Source organism: Blennius ocellaris, assembly GCF_963422515.1.
Source record: "Blennius ocellaris genome assembly, contig: SUPER_13_unloc_1, whole genome shotgun sequence".
Classification (NCBI taxonomy): Eukaryota; Metazoa; Chordata; class Actinopteri; order Blenniiformes; family Blenniidae; genus Blennius; species Blennius ocellaris.
The window spans coordinates 1459500-1483188 of NW_027662313.1; the positions used below are offsets into that span (position 1 = coordinate 1459500).

Consider the following 23689-nt stretch of genomic DNA (forward strand, 5'->3'; position numbering starts at 1 on the left):
GTCAGGAGGGAGCAGAGTGTCAGGAGTGAGGTCAGGAGGGAGCAGAGTGTCAAGAGTGAGGTCAGGAGGGAGCAGAGTGTCAAGAGTGAGGTCAGGAGGGAGCAGAGTGTCAGGAGTGAGGTCAGGAGGGAGGTCAGGAGGGAGCAGAGTGTCAGGAGTGAGGTCAGGAGGGAGCAGAGTGTCAAGAGTGAGGTCAGGAGGGAGCAGAGTGTCAAGAGTGAGGTCAGGAGGGAGCAGAGTGTCAGGAGGGAGGTCAGGAGGGAGCAGAGTGTCAAGAGTGAGGTCAGGAGGGAGCAGAGTGTCAGGAGTGAGGTCAGGAGGGAGCAGAGTGTCAAGAGTGAGGTCAGGAGGGAGCAGAGTGTCAGGAGTGAGGTCAGGAGGGAGCAGAGTGTCAAGAGTGAGGTCAGGAGGGAGCAGAGTGTCAAGAGTGAGGTCAGGAGGGAGCAGAGTGTCAGGAGTGAGGTCAGGAGGGAGCAGAGTGTCAGGAGGGAGGTCAGGAGGGAGCAGAGTGTCAGGAGTGAGGTCAGGAGGGAGCAGAGTGTCAGGAGGGAGCAGAGTGTCAGGAGTGAGGTCAGGAGGGAGCAGAGTGTCAAGAGTGAGGTCAGGAGGGAGCAGAGTGTCAGGAGTGAGGTCAGGAGGGAGCAGAGTGTCAAGAGTGAGGTCAGGAGGGAGCAGAGTGTCAGGAGTGAGGTCAGGAGGGAGGTCAGGAGGGAGCAGAGTGTCAGGAGTGAGGTCAGGAGGGAGCAGAGTGTCAGGAGTGAGGTCAGGAGGGAGCAGAGTGTCAAGAGTGAGGTCAGGAGGGAGCAGAGTGTCAGGAGGGAGGTCAGGAGGGAGCAGAGTGTCAGGAGTGAGGTCAGGAGGGAGCAGAGTGTCAAGAGTGAGGTCAGGAGGGAGCAGAGTGTCAGGAGTGAGGTCAGGAGGGAGCAGAGTGTCAGGAGTGAGGTCAGGAGGGAGCAGAGTGTCAGGAGTGAGGTCAGGAGGGAGCAGAGTGTCAGGAGTGAGGTCAGGAGGGAGCAGAGTGTCAAGAGTGAGGTCAGGAGGGAGCAGAGTGTCAGGAGTGAGGTCAGGAGGGAGCAGAGTGTCAGGAGGGAGCAGAGTGTCAGGAGTGAGGTCAGGAGGGAGCAGAGTGTCAAGAGTGAGGTCAGGAGGGAGCAGAGTGTCAAGAGTGAGGTCAGGAGGGAGCAGAGTGTCAGGAGTGAGGTCAGGAGGGAGCAGAGTGTCAGGAGGGAGCAGAGTGTCAGGAGTGAGGTCAGGAGGGAGCAGAGTGTCAGGAGGGAGCAGAGTGTCAGGAGTGAGGTCAGGAGGGAGCAGAGTGTCAAGAGTGAGGTCAGGAGGGAGCAGAGTGTCAAGAGTGAGGTCAGGAGGGAGCAGAGTGTCAGGAGGGAGGTCAGGAGGGAGCAGAGTGTCAGGAGGGAGCAGACTGTCAGGAGTGAGGTCAGGAGGGAGCAGAGTGTCAGGAGGGAGGTCAGGAGGGAGCAGAGTGTCAGGAGTGAGGTCAGGAGGGAGTAGAGTGTCAGGAGTGAGGTCAGGAGGGAGCAGAGCGTCAGGAGGGAGGTCAGGAGTGAGCAGAGCGTCAAGAGTGAGGTCAGGAGGGAGCAGAGTGTCAAGAGTGAGGTCAGGAGGGAGCAGAGTGTCAGGAGTGAGGTCAGGAGGGAGCAGAGTGTCAGGAGGGAGCAGAGTGTCAGGAGTGAGGTCAGGAGGGAGCAGAGTGTCAAGAGTGAGGTCAGGAGGGAGTAGAGTGTCAGGAGTGAGGTCAGGAGGGAGCAGAGTGTCAGGAGTGAGCAGAGTGTCAAGAGTGAGGTCAGGAGGGAGCAGAGTGTCGAGAGTGAGGTCAGGGGGGAGTAGAGTGTCAGGAGTGAGGTCAGGAGGGAGCAGAGTGTCAGGAGGGAGCAGAGTGTCAGGAGGGAGCAGAGTGTCAAGAGTGAGGTCAGGAGGGAGTAGAGTGTCAGGAGTGAGGTCAGGAGGGAGCAGAGTGTCAGGAGTGAGCAGAGTGTCAAGAGTGAGGTCAGGAGGGAGCAGAGTGTCAAGAGTGAGGTCAGGAGGGAGCAGAGTGTCAAGAGTGAGGTCAGGAGGGAGCAGAGTGTCAGGAGTGAGGTCAGGAGGGAGCAGAGTGTCAGGAGGGAGGTCAGGAGGGAGCAGAGTGTCAGGAGTGAGGTCAGGAGGGAGCAGAGTGTCAGGAGGGAGCAGAGTGTCAGGAGGGAGGTCAGGAGGGAGCAGAGTGTCAGGAGGGAGGTCAGGACGGAGCAGAGTGTCAGGAGTGAGGTCAGGAGGGAGTAGAGTGTCAGGAGTGACGTCAGGAGGGAGCAGAGTGTCAGGAGTGAGGTCAGGAGGGAGCAGAGTGTCAGGAGTGAGGTCAGGAGGGAGTAGAGTGTCAGGAGTGAGGTCAGGAGGGAGCAGAGTGTCAGGAGGGAGCAGAGTGTCAGGAGTGAGGTCAGGAGGGAGCAGAGTGTCAGGAGGGAGGTCAGGAGGGAGCAGAGTGTCAGGAGTGAGGTCAGGAGGGAGCAGAGTGTCAGGAGGGAGCAGAGTGTCAAGAGTGAGGTCAGGAGGGAGCAGAGTGTCAAGAGTGAGGTCAGGAGGGAGCAGAGTGTCAGGAGGGAGCAGAGTGTCAGGAGTGAGGTCAGGAGGGAGCAGAGTGTCAGGAGGGAGCAGAGTGTCAGGAGGGAGCAGAGTGTCAGGAGGGAGCAGAGTGTCAGGAGTGAGGTCAGGAGGGAGCAGAGTGTCAAGAGTGAGGTCAGGAGGGAGCAGAGTGTCAGGAGTGAGGTCAGGAGGGAGCAGAGTGTCAAGAGTGAGGTCAGGAGGGAGCAGAGTGTCAGGAGGGAGGTCAGGAGTGAGCAGAGTGTCAAGAGTGAGGTCAGGAGGGAGCAGAGTGTCAGGAGGGAGGTCAGGAGGGAGCAGAGTGTCAGGAGGGAGGTCAGGAGGGAGCAGAGTGTCAGGAGTGAGGTCAGGAGGGAGCAGAGTGTCAGGAGGGAGGTCAGGAGGGAGCAGAGTGTCAGGAGTGAGGTCAGGAGGAAGCAGAGTGTCAAGAGTGAGGTCAGGAGGGAGCAGAGTGTCAGGAGGGAGGTCAGGAGGGAGCAGAGTGTCAGGAGTGAGGTCAGGAGGGAGCAGAGTGTCAAGAGTGAGGTCAGGAGGGAGCAGAGTGTCAAGAGTGAGGTCAGGAGGGAGCAGAGTGTCAGGAGTGAGGTCAGGAGGGAGGTCAGGAGGGAGCAGAGTGTCAGGAGTGAGGTCAGGAGGGAGCAGAGTGTCAAGAGTGAGGTCAGGAGGGAGCAGAGTGTCAAGAGTGAGGTCAGGAGGGAGCAGAGTGTCAGGAGGGAGGTCAGGAGGGAGCAGAGTGTCAGGAGTGAGGTCAGGAGGGAGCAGAGTGTCAGGAGGGAGCAGAGTGTCAGGAGTGAGGTCAGGAGGGAGCAGAGTGTCAAGAGTGAGGTCAGGAGGGAGCAGAGTGTCAGGAGTGAGGTCAGGAGGGAGCAGAGTGTCAAGAGTGAGGTCAGGAGGGAGCAGAGTGTCAGGAGTGAGGTCAGGAGGGAGCAGAGTGTCAGGAGTGAGGTCAGGAGGGAGCAGAGTGTCAGGAGTGAGGTCAGGAGGGAGCAGAGTGTCAGGAGTGAGGTCAGGAGTGAGCAGAGTGTCAGGAGTGAGGTCAGGAGGGAGCAGAGTGTCAGGAGGGAGCAGAGTGTCAGGAGTGAGGTCAGGAGTGAGCAGAGTGTCAGGAGGGAGCAGAGTGTCAGGAGTGAGGTCAGGAGGGAGCAGAGTGTCAGGAGTGAGGTCAGGAGGGAGCAGAGTGTCAGGAGTGAGGTCAGGAGGGAGCAGAGTGCTGCAGCGGCCTCACCAGTCAATCCCGTTGTTGTAGCTGGGCCCGGTGAAGAACTGGATCTCCTCGAAGGTGGAGGGGCTGGGGAAGTTGCTGGTGATGGCTGGGTGCAGGTTGAGGAATGAATGCAGTGCCGTAGAGCCTGTGAGCACAGCAGTGTGAAACCCAGGCAGCGGCAGAGTGGAGGCCGAGGAGCAGGAGGACAGACACCGCAGGCCCTACCTGTCTTCTGTGGGCCCACAACCAGGAACTTGGGGAGTCTGTCACAGGTCTTCTCTTTAGACCAGATGTCTTTATGTCTCTTGTCATGACACGGATTCTGGAACACGATGTGGTGGAAGTTATTCACTTCATCATTTCATCTCCTCATTCTTCAGTTCCTCTTCTCAATATCCTGCTCAGCTCCTCTCACTTCAACAAACTGTTGTAAACCTTCAAGAAACTTAGGAACGTATAATGAAGTGACAAACATTTAATAAACTTATAAATCTTCATTAAACATTATGAAGATTTAATAAACTAGTATGAACATTAAATAAATGTTATGAATGTGTAATAAATGTTATGAAGATTTAATAAACTGTTATGAACTTTAAAAAACTGTTTTGAATGTTTAATAAACATTATTAAAGTTCAATAAACCTTATGAACATTTAATAAACCTTATGAACGTGTAATAAACCTCATGATTGTTAAATACCCTGATAAATGTTTAATAAATTGATAAACATTTAACAATCTGTTGTACATCTTCAACAAACTTGTAAACCTTCAATAAACTGTTGGAAAAGTTCAATGAATGTTATAAACATTTAATACACATTCAATAAACGGTTGTAAACCTTCAATACACTATTAACATTAAATAAAGTAATGAATGTTTAATAAATGTTATGAACTTCTCATAACCTAATACATGTTTAATAAACTGATGAAATTCAACAAATTGCTATAAACATTCAATAAACTGTCAAAAACATTTAATAAACTAATAAACATTTAATAAACTGTTTTAAATGTTTAACAAAGTCCTACTGATGGAAAGTTATGGGATTAAAGTTTAGGACTGAAGAACCAGAGACTCAGTAAAGAACCAGAGACTCAGTGAAGAACCAGACTCAGTGAAGAACCAGAGACTCAGTGAAGAACCAGAGACTCAGTGAAGAACCAGACTCAGTGAAGAACCAGAGACTCAGTGAAGAACCAGACTCAGTGAAGAACCAGAGACTCAGTGAAGAACCAGACTCAGTGAAGAACCAGAGACTCAGTGAAGAACCAGACTCAGTGAAGAACCACAGACTCAGTGAAGAACCAGAGACTCAGTGAAGAACCAGAGACTCAGTGAAGAACCAGACTCAGTGAAGAACCACAGACTCAGTGAAGAACCAGAGACTCAGTGAAGAACCAGAGACTCAGTGAAGAACCAGACTCAGTGAAGAACCAGAGACTCAGTGAAGAACCAGACTCAGTGAAGAACCACAGACTCAGTGAAGAACCAGAGACTCAGTGAAGAATCAGAGGCTCAGTGAAGAACCAGAGACTCAGTGAAGAACCAGCGACTCAGTGAAGAACCAGACTCAGTGAAGAATCAGAGCCTCGGTAAAGAACCAGAGATTCGGTGAAGAACCAGAGACTCAGTGAAGAACCAGAGACTCAGTGAAGAACCAGACTCAGTGAAGAACCACAGACTCAGTGAAGAACTAGAGATTCAGTTAAGAACCAGACTCAGTGAAGAACCAGAGACTCGGTGAACAACCAGAGACTCAGTGAACAACCATGGAGACTCAGTGAAGAACAAGACTCAGTGAACAACCAGAGATTCAGTGAAGAACCAGACTCAGTGAAGAACCAGAGACTCAATGAAGAACCAGACTCAGTGGAGATCTAGAGACTCAGTGAAGAACTGGAGATACAATGAAGAACCAGAGACCCGGTGAACAACCAGAGACTCAGTGAACAACCAGAGATTCAGTGAAGAACAAGACTCAGTGAACAACCAGAGACTCAGTGAAGAACAAGACTCAGTGAACAAATGGTAAATGGTAAATGGTCTAGATTTATATAGCGCCTTCTAACCACACTGAGTGCAGTCCCAAAGCGCTTTACATATCAGTCATTCACCCATTCACGCTCACATTCACACACCAATGGGACAGAGCAGAACAACCAGAGACTCAGTGAAGAACCAGAGACTCAGTGAAGAACCAGACTCAGTGAAGAACCAGAGACTCGGTGAACAACCAGAGACTCAGTGAACAACCAGTGACTCAGTGAAGAACTAGAGACTCAGTTAAGAACCAGACTCAGCGAAGAACCAGAGATTCAGTGAAGAATCAGAGACTCAGTGAAGAACTGGAAATTAAATGAAGAACCAGACTCGGTAAAGAAACAGAGACTCAGTGAAGAACCAGAGACTCAGTGAAGAACTAGAGACTCAGTTAAGAACCAGACTCAGCGAAGAACCAGAGATTCAGTGAAGAATCAGAGACTCAGTGAAGAACCAGAGACTCAGTGAAGAACCAGAGACTCAGTGAAGAACCAGAGATTCAGTGAAGAATCAAAGACTCAGTGAAGAACCAGAGATTCAGTGAAGAATCAAAGACTCAGTGAAGAACCAGAGACTCAGTGAACAACCAGAGACTCAGTGAAGAACCAGACTCAGTGAAGAACCAGACTCAGTGAAGAACCAGAGACTCGGTGAACAACCAGAGACTCAGTGAAGAACTAGAGACTCAGTTAAGAACCAGACTCAGCGAAGAACCAGAGACTCAGTGAAGAACCAGACTCAATGAAGAACCAGACTCAGTGAAGAACCAGACTCAATGAAGAACCAGACTCAGTTAAGAACCAGACTCAATGAAGAACCAGAGACTCAGTGAAGAACCAGACTCAATGAAGAACCAGACTCGGTAAAGAAACAGAGACTCAGTGAAGAACCAGAGACTCAGTGAAGAACCAGACTCAGTGAAGAACCAGGTCCAGTCTCACCTGCCAGAGCGGCTCCTGCTCTTCAGGGAAGATTTGGAAGTATTTGTCGGCCAGCTGGACTGGGGGCAAGGTCTGAAGCTGCAGGTTTGTCCAGCACTGGACGAACTTCACCAGGGACTCGAAGGTGTACAGACCCAGACGGTCGTTTCCGTAGTTGGACAGGTGAGTCATGAAGATGCTGATCTGCAGAACCAGACACATTTGTTAGCTCACTTTAATCTCAGATTGAAGAGTCAGCAGATGAATCTGTTAGTTCGGTTTAATCTCAGATTGAAGAGTCAGCAGATGAATCTGTTGTTCAGTTGTTAATGGTATTACACAAAATCACATTGGGGACATTGAGAAGTGAAGAAAAGCTTCTTCATGTATCAATAAAAGCTGACAACAAGACACGAGCAGATGATTTCTGGTGATTGGAATCAATAAGTGAAACTTTGCAGACGAGAAGAAAAAGGCTGAGGATCAATCAGTGAGCCATCAGCTGTTTTCAGTATTTCCTGAGGAACAGTGTGACCTCCTGAGAGTCCAGGCTCTTCAGAGGAAAGTAGTGTAGTTACTAGTTACTGCAACACCGTGTCACATGCAGCTGGATCAAAACTTTCACTGGTGCAGTGGTGGAAGTAAAGTAATCCATGACATTAGTATGCGAAAAAATCAGACTGGAACCAAACTGCTGCAAACACTGAAAGACACTTTTCACCAGTTTATCTGTGATACTGGCATATTTTCATTACCACAGCTCGCTCGCGCTCTCTCTCTCTCTCTCTCTCTCTCTTCTCTCTCTCTCTCTCTCTCTCTCTCTCTCTCTCTCTCTCTCTCTCTCTCTCTCCTCTCTCTCTCTCTCTCTCTCTCTCTCTCTCTCTTCTCTCTCTCTCTCTCTCTCTCTCTCTTCTCTCTCTCTCCTCTCTCTCTCTCTCTCCTTCATCTCTCTCTCTCTCCTCTCTCTCTCTCTCTCTCTCTCTCTCTGTCTATGTCTATGTCTATGTCTGTGTGTGTGTGTGTGTGTGTGTGTGTGTGGGTGTCTCTCTCTCACAGGGTTGAGGAGGACCAGTGAGGAAGAGCTCTCCTCCTCTGATGCTCCGGTCCAGCTCTTTGGAGCCTCCAGGATATTCGTGGTAGAAGATGGTGTGTGTGAAGAGACGCAAGGTCTGCCGAGGTAAAACCTGGAACACAGGGGGAGGAGCTTGTCATCTCACCTTTCTCTTACTTCAAACTGTGTGATCTCACGTTTCACCAAACACTGACAATCAACCGAAGTTTACTCAAACAACTTAAACCAGAGATCTCAATATTTACTGTATATAGTATATTATATAATATACTATATACACTGAATAGTGTATGTAAGGGCCCAGATTCTAAATCTAGGCTGGCTAATTCCAGACCGTGCCACATTCTGGATCAGCTCAGGAATGGAATCCAGAATCCGACAAGGTCCAGACTGGAATTCCATTTGTAACTTAAAGACACTCCTAAAAACGTCATTTGATTTGCTTGTAAAACAGTTTAACAATGAAACTACATAACAAAGTAGAAATGAACAATTATCTGCAAATGAATGAAAAGATGAGACAAAGTGCTAAACATTTAGATTAATGTGAGTCAGTATAACTCTGAATAGCTATGAAGTGTTATTACTGGATATGGTAGAAGGATTAAATAGGTTTTACTTCTTCTATCAATTTTGACACATTGGATTAAAAACACAGCAAGTACTGAACATGTCAGCAGTTTTCTCAGTAAATACGTTTCTCAGGTGCTGTTGGCGTGAAGTTCAACCAGATGTTGGTGTAACCATATAGTACACACAATGTGACATCATTTAGTTCCGTGTAGTACTGTGACATCATCAGTTAGTTCTGTCTCGTAGTGTGACATCATCATTTAGTTCCGTGTAGTACTGTGACATCGTCAGTTAGTTCTGTCTCGTAGTGTGACATCATCAGTTAGTTTCTGTCTCGTAGTGTGACATCATCAGTTAGTTCTGTCTCGTAGTGTGACATCATCAGTTAGTTCTGTCTCGTAGTGTGACATCGTCAGTTAGTTCTGTCTCGTAGTGTGACATCGTCAGTTAGTTGTCTCGTAGTGTGACATCATCAGTTAGTTCTGTCTCGTAGTGTGACATCGTCAGTTAGTTCTGTCTCGTAGTGTGACATCGTCAGTTAGTTCTGTGTAGTACTGTGACATCGTCAGTTAGTTGTCTCGTAGTGTGACATCATCAGTTAGTTCTGTCTCGTAGTGTGACATCGTCAGTTAGTTCTGTCTCGTAGTGTGACATCATCAGTTAGTTCTGTCTCGTAGTGTGACATCGTCAGTTAGTTCTGTCTCGTAGTGTGACATCATCAGTTAGTTCTGTCTCGTAGTGTGACATCGTCAGTTAGTTCTGTCTCGTAGTGTGACATCATCAGTTAGTTCTGTCTCGTAGTGTGACATCATCAGTTAGTTCTGTCTCGTAGTGTGACATCGTCAGTTAGTTCTGTCTCGTAGTGTGACATCATCAGTTAGTTCTGTCTCGTAGTGTGACATCGTCAGTTAGTTCTGTCTCGTAGTGTGACATCATCAGTTAGTTCTGTCTCGTACTGTGACATCGTCAGTTAGTTCTGTCTCGTAGTGTGACATCAACAGTTAGTTGTCTCGTAGTGTGACATCATCAGTTAGTTCTGTCTCGTAGTGTGACATCAACAGTTAGTTCTGTCTCGTAGTGTGACATCAACAGTTAGTTCTGTGTAGTACTGTGACATCATCAGTTAGTTCTGTCTCGTACTGTGACATCGTCAGTTAGTTCTGTCTCGTAGTGTGACATCAACAGTTAGTTCTGTGTAGTACTGTGACATCATCAGTTAGTTCTGTCTCGTAGTGTGACATCATCAGTTAGTTCTGTCTCGTAGTGTGACATCAACAGTTAGTTCTGTGTAGTACTGTGACATCATCAGTTAGTTCTGTCTCGTACTGTGACATCGTCAGTTAGTTCTGTCTCGTAGTGTGACATCATCAGTTAGTTCTGTGTAGTACTGTGACATCAACAGTTAGTTCTGTCTCGTACTGTGACATCGTCAGTTAGTTCTGTCTCGTAGTGTGACATCAACAGTTAGTTCTGTGTAGTACTGTGACATCATCAGTTAGTTCTGTCTCGTACTGTGACATCGTCAGTTAGTTCTGTCTCGTAGTGTGACATCAACAGTTAGTTCTGTGTAGTACTGTGACATCATCAGTTAGTTCTGTCTCGTAGTGTGACATCATCAGTTAGTTCTGTCTCGTAGTGTGACATCATCAGTTAGTTCTGTGTAGTACTGTGACATCAACAGTTAGTTCTGTGTAGTACTGTGAAAAGACACAGGGAGGAAGTATTGAAAACATGTGAACTGTATGTAATACCCGGTAAAAAAGCCACAGTTGTACTTGTGCTGGTACTCAGTAGCCACATGAGGGCTCTGTGCTCTCCCCTCCTCTCAGTCCGTCGTTAGAACCCTAACCCTCAATAAATAGTCTGTTCTTATAAATAACATCACAGAACTTTGTGCAGGGTGAAAATAAGAAAATGAATTGGTCTGAACAAACTGATGTGGTCTCATGATGTTGTGAATTGTGTTAAGTATTGAAATTCATTAATTCATAGGACAGTTTCAGGCATTTGTTCATTTGCATGTGAAAGTACAGTGTTATTTGTTATTAATATTCTTCTAACTACAACAATCGGAAGAATGTTGTTCACAGGTGCTTTTATTGTGTTGTAGACAGGAAGTGCAGAGTTGTGTTTAGACCAGGTCTCCAACTCCGGTCCTAGACGTCCCGTGTCCTGCAGGTTTTAGTCTCTCCCTGCTTCAGCAGACCTGAATTTAATGATGATGTCATCACCAAGGCCCTGGAGGGCCAGGGTTGGAGACTCCTGGTAAAGACATTAGTAGTGTATACCATACCAGCATCAGAAGGCGTTACTTCCACTAGTTGTTAATGCTCGTTGTGACCTCCAGTAAAGTAACCCAGTTCAACTTGAAGCCTCTGGATTCTATGAAGAAGCTTACAGTTCACACTACACAGTTCAGCTGGTCCTGCAGGTCAGCTGACAGAAAGTACTCCGTCTCTCAGAGTCCAGGACGCTCTGGGTTTGGATCCTAATGAGTCTCTGATTGCAGCAGCTGCATTGTCTGGTCGGCTGTCTGCAAAATAAGTTGTCTGGAGGCCTTTAGATCACAGTGTCACTTTAACTGACCACCACAGACCAGGTGTAACAGTGTCATGAGGTTAATCTGTTAGTTCACATTACGTGTATTGTATTATTGCATTACATGAAATTACATCAGGGACATTGAAAAGTGAAGAAAAGCTTCTCATTTTAGTATCAGAATGTAACCAAACTGCTTGTGAGGGACCGAAGCAGTCACCCCGGGGTGTGTTTGGCCTGATTGTGGTTACGAGGATGAGGCAAGGATGAGGTGCTAGACGGTGTTTAATTAGACTTATTTTAAATGCTAGGGTTAGTTCACAAAAACATTTACTTTTAGCCTCACAGCAAGTTGGCAGACATAGACTCATTCCCCCAGTCTCTCAGTCACCCTTGACACTGACAGTGGGCCCCTTTAAACAGGCTCAGCCCCACCCTGGATTGAGCCAATCAGGACAGGCTGGGCTGAAACAAAAGTCCAAGGGGGGTTTAACCCACCCCAAATTAACATCACAGAAAAAATATATTAATAAAGTACATGTCAAACAGAAAATCATTATTACATTCAAAATATATACACATTGTTTTGACCCATCGCCAATTCCCCACTATAAATATTTACACACAAATATATGAACAGTGCACCCCGACACCCAGTGCACTGTGCCACCTGTCATCTGAAATACAACTCTTCCAGCTGTGTGCTCCGCTGAGGAAAAGTCTGACGGGCAAGAGCAGGAAGTGCGTGCGGTGAGTTGTTTTGGGAGTTTTGCCACCATACAGAAGTCCCACTGTGCCACTGACGGCTGGTTGTCGTGGTTACCTCACTACAGACTCGTGACGTCAACAAGTGTCAGCAGTGGCGATGGATGGTGTGTCAATCCATTTTGTGGCAACATGCTCCCACCCACGCCAGTGTGGTTGACGCTAGGCCACAAGCCCTCCCCAGCACACTTCCCCGATGGTCACAGCACTCCACCTCCAACACTGTGTGCATGTGCTCATACCTCTTTGTTTTCCAGTGAGAACGGAATATCACCTTCTCACACTGCTGCAAGCACTGGAAGACACTTTTCACCGTGTTTTCATTACCATAGCTGTGTGTGTGTGTGTGTGTGTGTGTGTGGTACCTTGATGCCGTTGTGTATGAAGCCCCTGCGATACCGGGCTGGTCTCAGGTGTGGGTACTCCTCGGTGCTGGTCACCTGGATGCCCCACACAGACTTCCAGGCCTCGTAGAGCTGGCTGTGGACTGGGTAGACCCCGGAGTGGTGCGGCGCCACGGCATAGCCCAGATCCACTGGGAGGCCGTGCTCCTGGGGGTCACACACACACACACACACACACACACACACACACACACACACACACACACACACACACACACACACACACACACACACACACACACACACACACACACACACACACACACACACACACACACACACACACACACACACACACACACACACACACACACACACACACTGAACCCGACGGAGACACTCAGCTGGCAGAGCCATTGTCTCCCAGTCGGAAGGTTGCAGGTTCAATTCCCATCTCTGGAATTGACCCGACAGGAAGTAGGAATATTGCCATTCTGAGCACTGATCAACACTGTGAGATGTGAGGAGGAGGTGGAGAGCACTGGGAGGATGTCCGGACTCACCTGAGCAAACACCTTGTTGACCCTCATCTGCTCGGCCAGCACACTGACATTGTGGAAAAGGTGAGGCTGCATGTGATTCCACATGTGAGGAAACCACCAGAAGTCCAGGCGGTGCTGCAGCAGCTTGTCGTCCCCCCGGTCCTCCTCGTCAGTCCCTACACACGCACACACGCACACACACACACACACGCACGCACACGCACGCACACGCACGCACACGCACGCGCACACACACACACACACACAGAGGATTGTCCTAATTTCCAAACCCAATCCACATCGAGCCAGGAGTCATTTGAGATCATTTACGTCGCCAGAGTTAATTCTTTCCTGAATCGACCTCTGCCTCATATCAGAACACATTTAATACACAGCACTACGTTACTTTGTGAAATGGTAGTTTTCGTTATAATATTGGTAAAGCAACAGCGTGTAGAGCAGTTGGAGAAGAAGTCACCCTCACACTGAAACGGGGGGGTGGGTATTAATAAACATACAAATGTGTGTGTGTGTAGTATTTTAATGATTTATTGAGTGTTGATGTTCATATGGTCACATTTTAAATGACTCCAATAAAAATGTCTAAACACTGTTAATCTACTCAGGATATTAACAGGACGAGTTCAAACCACATTTTGTTCGGAGTTTAAATTACTTCTTGAAGTAGCTTCTGAATAATTATTTTTCATTCAAAAAGCCTACATCAATTTAAATACTGAAATAAAAATCAAATTGAGGTACAATCAGAGCATTTAGCTGCTTCTTTCCTCCTGTTGGATTGCTCCTCAATGAAATTCAGATTTTACACCTATTTATTATTTCTGCTGTCATCTTAAGTTAAATGTTAAGTCGTTTCTCTGCTGCTGCAGTGCCGTGACTTTTACTGTGAAAGAACTGGGTTTAGTCCGGGACTTTTACTGTGAAAGAAGTGGTTTGGTGTTGCCATAGTGACCAGTGGTATCGGGGCTCCATTGATGAACCTGTGATGAAATTCTGGTTGTTCAGGCACTGAACTCAAGGTTCAGAGTTTGTTGAACCTCTTTTCTGGAATACCCCCCAGAAGCTACAAAGACTCCACCTCTCCACCTCCTCACCTGTATACAACTCTCCAGAAGCTACAGACTCCACCTCCTCACCTGTATACAACTCTCCAGAAGTTACAGGCTCCACCTCCTCACCTGTATACAACTCTCCAGAAGCTACAGGCTCCACCTCCTCACCTGTATACAACTCTCCAGAAGCTACAGGCTCCACCTCCTAACCTCTGTACAACTCTCCAGAAGCTACAGACTCCACCTCCTCACCTGTATACAACTCTCCAGAAGTTACAGACTCCACCTCCTAACCTCTGTACAACTCTCCAGAAGTTACAGACTCCACCTCCTAACCTCTGTACAACTCTCCAGAAGTTACAGACTCCACCTCCTCACCTGTATACAATTCTCCAGAAGCTACAGGCTCCACCTCCTCACCTGTATACAACTCTCCAGAAGCTACAGGCTCCACCTCCTCACCTGTATACAACTCTCCAGAAGCTACAGACTCCACCTCCTCACCTGTATACAACTCTCCAGAAGTTATAGACTCCACCTCCTCACCTGTATACAACTCTCCAGAAGTTACAGACTCCACCTCCTCACCTGTATACAACTCTCCAGAAGTTACAGACTCCACCTCCTCACCTGTATACAACTCTCCAGAAGCTACAGACTCCACCTCCTCACCTGTATACAACTCTCCAGAAGTTACAGACTCCACCTCCTCACCTGTATACAACTCTCCAGAAGTTACAGACTCCACCTCCTCACCTGTATACAACTCTCCAGAAGCTACAGGCTCCACCTCCTCACCTGTATACAACTCTCCAGAAGCTACAGACTCCACCTCCTCACCTGTATACAACTCTCCAGAAGTTATAGACTCCACCTCCTCACCTGTATACAACTCTCCAGAAGTTACAGACTCCACCTCCTAACCTCTGTACAACTCTCCAGAAGTTACAGGCTCCACCTCCTAACCTCTGTACAACTCTCCAGAAGTTACAGGCTCCACCTCCTAACCTCTGTACAACTCTCCAGAAGTTACAGACTCCACCTCCTAACCTCTGTACAACTCTCCAGAAGTTATAGACTCCACCTCCTAACCTCTGTACAACTCTCCAGAAGTTACAGGCTCCACCTCCTAACCTCTGTACAACTCTCCAGAAGTTACAGGCTCCACCTCCTAACCTCTGTACAACTCTCCAGAAGTTACAGACTCCACCTCCTAACCTCTGTACAACTCTCCAGAAGTTATAGACTCCACCTCCTAACCTCTGTACAACTCTCCAGAAGTTACAGGCTCCACCTCCTAACCTCTGTACAACTCTCCAGAAGTTACAGACTCCACCTCCTAACCTCTGTACAACTCTCCAGAAGTTACAGGCTCCACCTCCTAACCTCTGTACAACTCTCCAGAAGTTACAGACTCCACCTCCTAACCTCTGTACAACTCTCCAGAAGTTATAGACTCCACCTCCTAACCTCTGTACAACTCTCCAGAAGTTACAGGCTCCACCTCCTAACCTCTGTACAACTCTCCAGAAGCTACAGACTCCACCTCCTCACCTGTATACAACTCTCCAGAAGTTATAGACTCCACCTCCTCACCTGTATACAACTCTCCAGAAGTTACAGACTCCACCTCCTCACCCGTATACAACTCTCCAGAAGTTACAGACTCCACCTCCTCACCTGTATACAACTCTCCGGAAGCTACAGACTCCACCTCCTCACCTGTATACAACTCTCCAGAAGCTACAGACTCCACCTCCTCACCTGTATACAACTCTCCAGAAGCTACAGGCTCCACCTCCTCACCTGTATACAACTCTCCAGAAGCTACAGACTCCACCTCCTCACCTGTATACAACTCTCCAGAAGCTACAGGCTCCACCTCCTCACCTGTATACAACTCTCCGGAAGCTACAGACTCCACCTCCTCACCTGTATACAACTCTCCGGAAGCTACAGGCTCCACCTCCTCACCTGTATACAACTCTCCAGAAGTTACAGACTCCACCTCCTCACCTGTATACAACTCTCCAGAAGCTACAGGCTCCACCTCCTCACCTGTATACAACTCTCCAGAAGCTACAGACTCCACCTCCTCACCTGTATACAACTCTCCGGAAGCTACAGACTCCACCTCCTCACCTGTATACAACTCTCCAGAAGCTACAGACTCCACCTCCTCACCTGTATACAACTCTCCAGAAGCTACAGGCTCCACCTCCTCACCTGTATACAACTCTCCAGAAGCTACAGACTCCACCTCCTCACCTGTATACAACTCTCCAGAAGCTACAGGCTCCACCTCCTCACCTGTATACAACTCTCCAGGAGTTACAGACTCCACCTCCTCACCTGTATACAACACTCCAGGAGTACACACTCCATCTCCTCACCTATGTACAACTCTTCAAAAGCTCGAGACGCCACCACCTCACCTGTATAGTAGAACTTTCCAGAAAAGCCCAGGTTGAAGGTGAAGTTGGGGACCAGGGCTCGCAGTTTGTTCTGGGTGTTGAGTAATGCCTGTGAAAGGAGAAGAAACACCAAGTTCAAATGTCCATCACAACAACCTCAACTTTCAGTCACACAAAACTAATGCTCAAAGTGAAGTTTTAAAGATCAATGCGAGTTTTTAATATAATAATAATTATAATAATGCATTGGTTTTATATAGTGCTTTTCAGGACACATAAAGACATTTACATTCTGCAAGTAATTAATGAATCTGTAACCTGTAATTGATTTGTTAATTTATTGATTATTTAATTGGAGCTGAGAGCAAATTCAGATGTTGGATAGAAACTGAACAGATCTGATTGCTCTGGCCTTTAGTTCAGTGTTGTGGAGAACAATGGAGGAATGGATGTTGGTTCACTACTGGGAGCAATGACCACTCCCGACTAATTCAACACAAGTGTGCTTTTCTACTCACATCCACGTCAGACATCTTCATGCGAGTTTCCTCCTTGCCAACAAAGATATCGTCCACATCCACCAGGATGTATCGGTCCAGGGACAAACACAGTCTCCTCCCCGTCAGGTAGGATATGGCGTCCACAAACACCAGCTTGTGCAGCCAGTAGTTGAGATTATTTCCAAAGAGAACTCTCTGAATGCCGTCATGAAGCCCCAAGTCCTGGATGACGGTGGAATGGAGAGGGCGCATGGAGCTGCGAGCAAAGCTAGCCAGCACCTCCGAAGACTTGGTGGAGGCCAGCAGCACGGGTTCGTAGGTGGAGTGGTTGGACTGAAAGATGGTCCAGTCGTCACCGGGCAGTGGGCCCTTCTCCACCTGGTTGGGCTTGGTGATGTACAGCAGGGGCGCATTGGGGTTGATGTAGTAATCCCTGAGCCCGAGGTGAGAGTGCAGGAAGAGGGGGAAGCCTTTCAGCTGGGCGCTGAACAGAGAGTTCTCATTGGCTTTGAAGAAGCCAATCATACCTACTCTGTATTCGGCACAGTACTTGTCCAGCAAGTCCCGGTTCCACGTCTCCAGGTTGACATATTTTAAGACATTTTCAAAGATGATCAGAGAGTAGCGTCCACGGTTATTCTTGGTCAGTGTTGGCATGTCACCCTTCACAGGAGTGACCTCTGACTGGTAGTGGAAGCGACTGGACTCTAATATGGCCACAATGTCCTGACCCAACTGGGAGTAGATGCTTTCCACAAACACCAGCACCACCGGCTCAGTCCGGGAGTTGTCCACAGCCTTCACTTTCTGTTGTCGACTCTGGCGTGGGGGAAGGAAAAGAGGTGCCCTTTGGCCACCCGGCCCTCCTCCGGCAGTCCCAGTATTCACCATGATGGACAGCCCCCCGCCTCCGTCACAGTCGCTCAAGGGTAAAGGTGGGGCCTCTTTGATTTTGGGGCTGTTGGAGACATAGTAAGCGAGGAAGGCCATGGACAGCAGGCAGAAGACGATAAGCACCATGATGAGGCGGTAAAGCTCTAGCTTGCGGACCCCTCGCGTTAGCTTGACGCCCAAGCCTGCACCCACCATAGTGTTGGAGGGCGAAGGTGAGTCTGGCTAGCAAGCAGGGGTGGTAGGAGAGGGGTGTAGCAGTAGATACCAGCACCAAGCTGCGCTGAAGAACAGCCATTTACACTAAGTCACCATGGCCAGCATCGTCCATTACCTCTACCTCGAGATCCAGAGTGCCAAGGCTGCGACCTGCAGTAGGATAATTGCTGGTTCAATGGAGACTCAGAACCACGAGCTAACAGGTGGAACAGACGTTCCTCTGCGAGAACCACAATCCTGAATATAAGTGTGCTGCTGCGCCCTCTCCGTTCTAAGCAGCTTCAGCGTCTCAACCCAAACTGGAGTCCATGTGGCAAAGTGTCAGCAGCCGCAGGAGCAGTTGACTTCGCCGCTACGCTGCGTCTGCAGTGGCCATTGCACCGAGCTCCCTTCAGCCCGCCAGCCTGTTCCTGTTCAGCCCGTCCACACTGTCCCGGTTTAGCCCTTCAGCCCGCCAGCCTGTTCCTGTTCAGCCCGTCCACACTGTCCCGGTTTAGCCCTTCAGCCCGTCCAGCCTGGACCTCCCAGAGGAAGAAACCTGCAGGACAACCAGAGACAGAACCTTTAACTTCAGCATCACTACAACAGCACAAGTGGTGAAACCTTCCAGTTGTGGAGCTTCATCTATAAAGGCTGCTGAAGCACAAAACAGGTCCTAAAAGATGCATACGACACTTCTCACACAAGGTTTGTGATCTAGAAAAATAAACTTTGTGGGAGAATGTTCAAACCGGTACCACAACTTTGGACTTCACACACGTACATTTTGGAGATGAGGGAAACTGGCAGTGCTCATGGTGAGGCGGTGAACTGAACCAGATTCATCTCATACATTTAATGTCTTCACATGTCAGACTTATTGACCCACATAATCCTAAACAGCCAAGCTGCAGTGTTCTAAATGTTTGTTTATAGTAAGTTCAGAGTAAGCATATAACTAGTGCGCGACAGCATTGTGTAATGCTGCACTGCTCTGGCCCCCATGATGTCACTCTCCTCTGGCCCCCATGATGTCACTCTCCTCTGGCCCCCATGATGTCACTCTCCTCTTTCCCCCATGATGTCACTCTCCTCTTTCCCCCATGATGTCACTCTCCTCTGGCCCCCATGATGTCACTCTCCTCTGGCCCCCATGATGTCACTCTCCTCTTTCCCCCATGATGTCACTCTCCTCTTTCCCCCATGATGTCACTCTCCTCTGGCCCCCATGATGTCACTCTCCTCTGGCCCCCATGATGTCACTCTCCTCTTTCCCCCATGATGTCACTCTCCTCTGGCCCCCATGATGTCACTCTCCTCTTTCCCCCATGATGTCACTCTCCTCTGGCCCCCATGATGTCACTCTCCTCTTTCCCCCCATGATGTCACTCTCCTCTGGCCCCCATGATGTCACTCTCCTCTGGCCCCCATGATGTCACTCTCCTCTTTCCCCCCATGATGTCACTCTCCTCTTTCCCCCATGATGTCACTCTCCTATGGCCCCCATGATGTCACTCTCCTCTGGCCCCCATGATGTCACTCTCCTCTGGCCCCCATGATGTCACTCTCCTCTGGCCCCCATGATGTCACTCTCCTCTTTCCCCCATGATGTCACTCTCCTCTTTCCCCCATGATGTCACTCTCCTCTGGCCCCCATGATGTCACTCTCCTCTGGCCCCCATGATGTCACTCTCCTCTTTCCCCCATGATGTCACTCTCCTCTTTCCCCCATGATGTCACTCTCCTCTTTCCCCCATGATGTCACTCTCCTCTGGCCCCCATGATGTCACTCTCCTCTTTCCCCCATGATGTCACTCTCCTCTGGCCCCCATGATGTCACTCTCCTCTTTCCCCCCATGATGTCACTCTCCTCTGGCCCCCATGATGTCACTCTCCTCTTTCCCCCATGATGTCACTCTCCTATGGCCCCCATGATGTCACTCTCCTCTGGCCCCCATGATGTCACTCTCCTCTGGCCCCCATGATGTCACTCTCCTCTTTCCCCCATGATGTCACTCTCCTCTGGCCCCCATGATGTCACTCTCCTCTTTCCCCCATGATGTCACTCTCCTCTGGCCCCCATGATGTCACTCTCCTCTTTCCCCCCATGATGTCACTCTCCTCTGGCCCCCATGATGTCACTCTCCTCTTTCCCCCATGATGTCACTCTCCTATGGCCCCCATGATGTCACTCTCCTCTGGCCCCCATGATGTCACTCTCCTCTGGCCCCCATGATGTCACTCTCCTCTGGCCCCCATGATGTCACTCTCCTCTTTCCCCCATGATGTCACTCTCCTCTTTCCCCCATGATGTCACTCTCCTCTGGCCCCCATGATGTCACTCTCCTCTGGCCCCCATGATGTCACTCTCCTCTGGCCCCCATGATGTCACTCTCCTCTTTCCCCCATGATGTCACTCTCCTCTGGCCCCCATGATGTCACTCTTCTCTGGCCCCCATGATGTCACTCTCCTCTGGCCCCCATGATGTCACTCTCCTCTGGCCCCCATGATGTCACTCTCCTCTTTCCCCCATGATGTCACTCTCCTCTTTCCCCCATGATGTCACTCTCCTCTGGCCCCCATGATGTCACTCTCCTCTGGCCCCCATGATGTCACTCTCCTCTTTCCCCCATTATGTCACTCTCCTCTGGCCCCCATGATGTCACTCTCCTCTTTCCCCCATTATGTCACTCTCCTCTGGCCCCCATGATGTCACTCTTCTCTTTCCCCCATGATGTCACTCTCCTCTGGCCCCCATGATGTCACTCTCCTCTGGCCCCCATGATGTCACTCTCCTCTTTCCCCCCATGATGTCACTCTCCTCTGGCCCCCATGATGTCACTCTTCTCTTTCCCCCATGATGTCACTCTCCTCTTTCCCCCATGATGTCACTCTCCTCTGGCCCCCATGATGTCACTCTCCTCTGGCCCCCATGATGTCACTCTCCTCTTTCCCCCCATGATGTCACTCTACTCTAGCCCCCATGATGTAACTCTTCTCTTTCCCCCATGATGTCACTCTCCTCTTTCCCCCATGAAGTCACTCTCCTCTGGCCCCCATGATGTCACTCTCCTCTGGCCCCCATGATGTCACTCTCCTCTGGCCCCCATGATGTCACTCTCCTCTGGCCCCCATGATGTCACTCTCCTCTTTCCCCCATGATGTCACTCTCCTCTTTCCCCCATGATGTCACTCTTCTCTGACCTCCACCTTCAGATCAGACTCTTCTCCTCCACCTCTTCAGTCACTGATCTCTCTCAGACTCTCCCACTATTTCCAGCAGTGACGACAAGCTGTTGATGACTTGATTTATTTTTTTTAATGAGTGATTCCACTACTATGACACCAAATAAAATCATTTTCCTGACCTCCACCTCCTCCATGACTATTTCTCTCTCCATAAAATTCCTTTTCTTCATCTTTTCTGTCAGGATTTAGCATCAAATGCCGGCGATCAACAGGCTGAATGAGAAGTAAAAATATTGACGAGGCACTTTGCATTGACCATTTATGGCAGAAAGTGAGCGTGTTGAGGGCGGAGCCTGAACTGTCAACATTCCAGGTGGACTGGGATCTAGAAAAGGAAAGTGCATACAGATGTGAGTACACACAGTTTTAATTACTTTTTTGGGGCGTACGCCATTTTCAGCTTTTGGGTGCACGTGCATTTCTAGTAGGAATAATATGCAAGGTTTTATAAATGAGGCCCCTGGCAATCTCCTCCAGGGAGGGCCAATGATTTTTTCTGCTGTTTTTATGACCCTCTGCAGAGCCTCCTTGTCCACAGCCAAGCTTCCAGCGTACCAAGCTGTAATACAGTACATGAGTACGCTTTCAATGGTGGATCGGTAGAAGTTCACCAGAAGCTTCTTCTTCAGTTTTTTCTTCCATATTGCTCTCAGGAAGTGTAACCTCTGCTGGACCATCACCCTCACTGCTTCAGTGTTTACAGACCAGGTCAGCTCCTCTGAGATGTGGACTTCCAGGAATCTGAAGGAGGGCACCGTCTCCACTCGATCCACTCGTGCTCGATCCTCATCAGCTTGCCTACAGGTGAAGGATCGAGTGCTGGGGAGAGGCAGTCCTTGATCTGGTGAGAAACCAGCCTCTCGAAGCACTTCATCACCAGTGATGTGAGCGCGATGGGCCTGAAGTTGTTCAGACGGTGGTTTGAGGAAGTTGTGGGGAGAGAAACGATGGTGGCTGATTTAAGACAGGCAGAGACGATGGCCAAGGTCAGGGACAAGTTAAATAACCTGGTGAGGATCTCTGAACGTTCATGTGCACATGCCACCACCATCTTTCCCGGGATACCATCTGGGCCAGGAGCTTTCCTGGGGTTCACTGACTTAAGTTCTCACCTCACCTGGTGCAGTTGGAGGGTCAGGGAGGCGCTGCTGTCGGCTGGGGGAGGGGACCAGGGTCGCTGGGTAAAGTAACTAGGGATGGGGCCGATCCGATCCAATACGTAATTCACGTATAAACATAATTCGCAGATCGGATATTTCCGATTTAACATGCGGATGTTTCCATCCATGTCACTTCGATCCATGAAGCTTCAGCTGTGCTTCTGCTGAAATGACTCCACAGTGTTTCCCTGCCGGCTGCTCTGCTCGCTGGCTGCAAAATGTGGAATGGATTTCCTGAGGTTAGGGTTGGGTGGGCTAGGGTCTGAGGCGGGTCTCAATGAGACATGGAGTAATGAGTCAGGAAATCCATTAAACAGTTTGCAGCCAGCTAAGCATGCTAGGGAAGTAGCGACTTTTCATGACAACATGTCGCTGTTTGGACGGATTTTACGCTAAAATACTTTGTCCCGCTTCCTTTTCTCACCTTCTAACCTCAAGTTGTCTGTAGAGAGAAAACATGCAGACATTCCTACATTTCATGCTTTACTGTAGAGAAGTTCATTACAGCCTCATATAAAATCTAAAATGATCATATTAAAGCAAAGACAGCTCTGGTATCAGAATGATATCAATGTTCAAATTCAGGTATCGGATCAGAAGTGAAAAAACCTGGATCAGTGCTTCCCTAAAAGAAACAGTTGATCTCCTCAACCAGTGGAACATCAGCTTTAACATTTGAGTTGGTGCTGCCCGTGGAATTGGTGATGTGGTTAATTCCCTGCCAAACTCGTCTTGTATTGTTGTCAGCCAGATGTCCCTCTATTTTCTGCTTATATGAGATCTTGGCTGCTTTGATGGCCCTTTTCAGGTTTGCCATGGCGATACGGTACTGATTTATCTCCCATTCAGAAGGCGATGTTGCAGATTTTAATAAGTTGCTGTACTTCACTGTTCATCCAGGGTTTCTGATTTGTAAAAACTCTGACACATTTTTTCAGTCACCTTCACTTCCTCAGATTCCAGGAGCCAAAGCTGCTGGTTTACAGGTCATATAGGTTGTTAATGTCATCAGCTCAGCACAAACTAAAGAAACAGTCTCCCGTGAGTTCAGATTCCTGAGCAGAACAATCCTGACAGAAAAGATGAAGAAAAGGAATAGTCATGGAGGAGGTGGAGGCCATTGAAGAGTGACATCATGGAGGGGAGTGACAACATGGTAAATGGTAAATGGATTTCACTTATATAGCATTTTATAGCTGTGTGAGCAGCCCCAAAGCACTTTACATAGCTCACCACATTCACCCATTCACACAGATTTACACACCATTGGAGGCTGCAGCCATGCAGGGCAGCTTAGAGTTCTCCCCCAAGGACATACCGAAATGTCCTTCAGGGAGAACCCTAAACTGCTCCCATTGGAGTGACAGAAGAGGCCTCATGGGGGCCAGAGGAGAGTGACATCATGAGGAGAGTGAAGTCATGGAGGAGAGTCAAGTCATGGAGGACAGAGGAGAGTGACATCATGAGGAGAGTGAAGTCATGGAGGACAGAGGAGAGTGACATCATGAGGAGAGTGACATGAGGAGAGTGAAGTCATGGAGGAGAGTGACATCATGAGGAGAGTGAAGTCATGGAGGAGAGTGAAGTCATGGAGGACAGA

At 48.9% G+C, this 23689-nt stretch overlaps 1 protein-coding gene across 1 annotated transcript in view; it reads right to left on the bottom strand.

The window, feature by feature from the left end:
* LOC308138902 (bifunctional heparan sulfate N-deacetylase/N-sulfotransferase 2-like) overlaps nucleotides 1–23689 on the bottom strand; it is a 97467-nt gene that overhangs the window by 16371 nt on the left and 57407 nt on the right. Inside the window, 9 exon segments of the mRNA XM_080521208.1 lie at nucleotides 3821–3944; nucleotides 4025–4121; nucleotides 6791–6973; nucleotides 7824–7838; nucleotides 7840–7953; nucleotides 12083–12268; nucleotides 12625–12779; nucleotides 16112–16199; nucleotides 16609–18238. Of these exon segments, the coding sequence (XP_080377334.1) occupies nucleotides 3821–3944; nucleotides 4025–4121; nucleotides 6791–6973; nucleotides 7824–7838; nucleotides 7840–7953; nucleotides 12083–12268; nucleotides 12625–12779; nucleotides 16112–16199; nucleotides 16609–17679 (2033 nt within the window). The 5' untranslated portion in view covers nucleotides 17680–18238.